The 5,131-nt window shown below is 49.5% G+C and overlaps 1 protein-coding gene across 1 annotated transcript; it reads right to left on the bottom strand.

Annotated features, from left to right (window-relative positions):
* Positions 1-2,409: 2,409 nt before the first annotated feature.
* cxxc4 (CXXC finger 4) lies at positions 2,410-3,506 on the bottom strand. The gene is given in 4 exon segments (XM_067251104.1): positions 2,410-2,421; positions 2,642-3,253; positions 3,256-3,278; positions 3,281-3,506. Coding segments are annotated over 4 exon segments (873 nt in total).
* Between the last annotated feature and the right edge of the window lie 1,625 nt (positions 3,507-5,131).

Here is a 5,131-nt window from a genome sequence, read left to right as displayed (position 1 = left end):
AGGTTAGCGTGTGTGTGTGTGTGTGTGTGCGTCAGAGAGAGAGAGTTTGCATGTCTTAGTATGTGTGAGACAAGAGAGCATATTGCGTGTGGGGGTGTGCAGAGACTGTAGGCCTGTGTGAGGGAAGCGTTAATAAAGCGATCCCACGTCCCAGAATATTGAATGTTGATGGTTTCAAAACGTGTCCAAAACATGCGTGTGACCTGGCTTCACACCTTCTCCCTGTTATAAACACCAGCCCTATTTCCTGCATCCTTCGTCCTCTTCCATAATTACAGATGTAAAGGCACCCAAATAATAATTACAGGTACAACATCCCATAATAGAGATTATAGAACTGGAAGCTAACAACCTATTTCTTAAACAAACAAAAAGCAAGTTTAGATTTGTTTTCTGGTGGCAGTGTTTTTCCCCCTCGTCATAGCAACCGTGGTCATGACATCAGACGTCTCAGATATCTGTATGTTAGTCATGTTAGCCTCCTGTTGGACACCTGTTTCCCACTCACACACACACACACACACACACACACACTTAGGAAGTGCATTTGATGTTGTTGACTGTCGATACATCCTGAGAGAACAGGTGTGTGTGTGTGTGTGTTTGTGTGTGTGTGTGCGTGTGTGTGTTTGTGCAAATTCCAGTATGAAACACCTGTGCACCTGCCATTTAAAACAGCAGCCCGTATTTAAAATCCTCCACAATTATGTTTCATAGGATCCTGAGGAAAGCGTTTGGTGTTTACGTCCTGGAACAGAACGTTGGGCGTTCTTGTGTACAAAATAGCCAAGTAGAAAATCTTGTATCAAAAGCATGTCTTTATCAAGAGGTTTGGCCAGGCCTGGTGTACCAGAAATGCACTAACTTGCATGGTTTATAAAATTACAGCGGTATACATTGAAAGAATTTAAGAAACTACCCCGCCAGCAAAAACGTCCAAAGCGCCGCACAGGGGAAGATTTGAACGTGTGACCTCTTGATCTGTAGTAAAAATGCTCTAACCACTGAGCTACACCACCCCCCTTTGTAGCCATCGTAGTTATTATCTAGAGAATTCCACTCTTTACTCATTAGTTAATCTCACCCCACACACAGAATGCAACCTTGCAACATCCACCACACACTATTAATAAATAACAACAAGATGTTGTCCTGATGTCCTGATGCTACCTGTCTGAGTGATACTCAACACCCGTGAAGGGAACACACATTCCCCACCATTTGGATTATTTATGAGCGTTCGGTTATCAATGTTTCCACCGTTTGCGGTGAAGGTGGTACGGAACAGAAGTGCCGGTGGTTTGGGGCCGTGTTTCAACCGCTCCTTTTATATTCCAACACAGTCACACTACCAGCAAACGTCAAACCAACACTTAATCAATAAAAATTCACCAATTAAAAATAATAATTTATAAACACTTTCCATGGGGGTGGGAGTTCACCAAAGCAACAAAACACTCTTAGCAGCTGCCAATCATCTTGAGTGAATCCAGAACATTCTGTCCTTGTCCTTTGTTTAGAAATCCACCAGCCAACGCCATCCCATCCTGGCTCCTTTTTCTCCTACGCACTCTTTCTTTCTATTCTCTCGTCCACCGGATTGATACATTAGCTCCTAATAGCCTTGATGGAATATGAAATGATTTCATCTCAAGCAGACTTCAGACCAAATCAATTCACACAGCATCAGGAGGGAGGAAGCTGTCTGGGTGGGCGACGAGGAAGAGGGTTTTTTTCCGCCCGTTTTTATCATTTTTCTTTCCCCTCCGTCCCCCCACCCCCTCCGCCCCCCCGCCCCCTCTGCCCCCTCTGCCCCTCCGCCCCCTCTGCCCCCCCTGCCCCTCCGCCTCTTCCCTACACTGAAAGCCATGAGTGTTTTTGAGAAACGGCGTCAGCCATCGTCACCAACCTCCTCCCTCCGTCTCTCACTCATCACACATCGTGGGGGGGGGGGGGGGGGAGGAGAGGGGTCTGAGGCAGAGGCTATGAGCAATATTGATCCCACCCCCCATCCCCCCTCCCTCTCCTCCCCTCAGAACGGCAGCTCTCCATAATTGGTTCAAATGACCGAGCACAGAGAGCGATGGCTCGTCCACTGAAAACCATTTCCAGCGAAGCTTGGAGGCCAGCCAACAGCTGGAGGTATGTTCCAGCCCAGCCTCCCTAGGATCCCTCTTCTCCCCCCCCTTCTTCAACCTCCCTGCCTCTTCTCAGCCCCCCCCCCCGATCCCTCCCCCGCCCCCAAGCCCCCAGCCTGACTGGCAGCAATTAGGGTGTCTGAGCCAAAGCTCAGCTTGCGCTTCGCACAAACACCCCCTAATTACTGCCAATTAGGATAGGCGGGTAGGCAGATCGCTGAAGCCAGGGGACGCACAGGCATGGGTGGGCATGGAAACCGTTTTCCAGGGCTTAGAAACGTGACTGGAGGAAAAAAGGTTAATGCTTTGGAGTACAGGGGGGATAACGATGAGATGGAGAGAGGGAGAGAGGGAGGGGAAGTGTTTCTAAACCCCTCTAGAAAGGTGCACCTCACACACACCTCCCCAAGGTTGCCCCCCCAACACCAGCCACCACCACCAGCCTCCAACACCACCAGCCGCAGCCCCCCCCCCCCCCCCCAAACACCAACAGCCCCTCTCACCTCGAGCGAGGAACCAGGCTTTTTCTTCAACTCCTCGCATTTCCTGAACTTGCATATCTGGTGGCCCGTCTTGCGGTTTCGACAGCTGCTGCACACGCCACAGTTGATGAGCCTGCGGCACGGCGCGCACACCCCGCACCTCTTCCTCTTCTTCTTGGCCGGGTTCCCCCCTCCCCCGCCGGATCCCGAGGAGTTATTCTGCGGGCAGTCCGCCAGATTGGCAATTTGAAACGCACTGTCTGTGACAGCACCGGAGGCTGCGGGGGAGTGAAGGGCTGTCATGACGATGACCCCCGGGAGGTAATGAGATGCCCCCTAAAAGCCGGGGATGGCGGAAAAAGTTCCGACGCGTTCCGGGAGATTCATTATCTCTGCTTCGGCGCCGCCGCATTTCAGCTTGTTCATGCATTCCCCGGCTAAAGGTCTGCAGTGTTCGGGGGATAAGGTAGAGAGGAAATTATTATTTGCCATTTGCAGCGTCTCTGGCGACAAGCCGGGCTTCCCGTGCCTGTGGGAGTCGTTCCTGTGCATGCCGGTCCTGTTAGGGTTCATGGCAGCTGACTTCCTGCCCCAGAGCATGGCGTTGCTGACTTCCTGCCCCAGAGCATGGCGTTGTCGCAGTTCCATGGGGACATTCGATCCTGGCGCTGGGGAAAATGGGCGTTGTGATGCGGGCGATTTTGGCGGCCTGCGGGAATCCTCCGTTGTTTTTGTAGAAGTTGGCAAAGGAGCGGTAGCGTTCCATCTCGGCATTGTAATCCAACAGCTGGCTTAATCCACCGTCCTGAAGCAAGTCCTTCTGCAGGAGGGACACGTCCGAATTCTGGGCGTTCTCAATGCACAGGGCGTTGCTGAGGTTCGACATGGTCGAAGGAGGAAGGAGGAAGCGAGGCTCGCTCGCAGGAAGTGTTGGGGGTGGGGGGGAGGAGGGGGAGGGGGGTCAGGGGTTGTGGAGGCCGCGGTCTCTCGTGGGTGCTTAGCGAGTCTGTGTCAACATCTTGGGGCGTTCGTTCAGGCCCTAGGGGGGGAGAGAACCACAGTTACAGATGAGACACACCCAGACACACACAACACAACACACCCAGACAGACACAACTCAACACACCCAGACACACACAACTCAACACACCCAGACAGACACAACTCAACACACCCAGACACACACAACACAACACACCCAGACACACACAACACACCCAGACAGACACAACTCAACACACCCAGACAAACACCCAGACAGACACACACACCCAGACAGACAGACAGACAGACAGACATAACACATCCAGGACAGACCGGCAGGCAGATGTAATATTCTGTCACTTGTGCGGTCCATTTTTCCCTGACAGAAAAGTCGAAACTGGACATGAGACAAATGCAATCAACTGAATGCTCCAGATTTGTAGTTTGAAATAGCCAAACCTGTACCTCCCCTAAATCACTATCTCTTGTCCATCTCCATCATCGAACTACAACCAATCCACACCACTTCCTTGTCGTCCCTCCAATCAATTTCCTCCTTTTCCTCAATTTCCTCCAATCACAAGTTTTTCCTTCAGATAAAAGAGCGGAGCGTTTTCACGAATCAGCCTGCTTGTCATTCTACTCTCCCTCTCCCTCTTTCGCTTTCTCTCTCATTTTCTTTTTCTCCCCCTCTCTCTCTCTTTCTCTCTCTCTCTCTCTCTCTCTCTCCCTCTTTCGCTTTCTCTCTCATTTTCTTTTTCTCCCTCTCTCTCTCTCTCTCTCTCTCTCAGTCCCTCTCTCGCTCTCTCGTTTTCTCATTTTCTCTCTCTCCGTGTTATAATGACATACATCTGAAATACTCAGCATCAATGCTTATCTGGTGACAGTAGAGAGATACAGCTTTTTAGTGTCATAGTAAACGAGGACAGATATCCCTGTGAAGGAGATACCATACAGCCTGCTCTGGGTCTGCATCATAGGAGAACTTCAAAAGAATGTATTCCTTGAAATACTTAATGCTGTCAAAGGATTTCTTGGACATTTTGAGAAGTTACTTTTAAGATGCACGCAAAAAAAGAGAGACAGATATTTACACAGGCCCGTTCTGTCAGAATAACGAAGATGGTGGCAAAAACAGTCCCATTATCAACATTATATCAGCGTCATATCCAGCTGAAGAAACAGACCATCAACCATGCTTGTTGATATGCAGCTTCGAGACACAAGCACACACACACACAGAGACAAGCACACACACACACACACACACAAACAAGCACAGACACACACACACAGAAGCCTCACTGGAATCCAAAGTATAGCATCTCATCAGTGATGCGCAGAAACAGTTCTAATTAATTTAGGTGTGAAATTCTAACTTTATTTTAGGTTGTTATTATTAATTAGAGGCTGCTAGGATTGTCAAGAGGATAATTCTGAGGATGTACCTGTACTTGTTGTGACAATTGCGATAAACTTGAAACTTTAACTTGATAATACCTCCCAACAGCAACTATATCCAAAAAC

Source organism: Osmerus mordax, chromosome 14, assembly GCF_038355195.1.
Source record: "Osmerus mordax isolate fOsmMor3 chromosome 14, fOsmMor3.pri, whole genome shotgun sequence".
Taxonomy (NCBI): domain Eukaryota; kingdom Metazoa; phylum Chordata; class Actinopteri; order Osmeriformes; family Osmeridae; genus Osmerus; species Osmerus mordax.
This window is presented reverse-complemented; position numbering and strand designations above follow the sequence as displayed.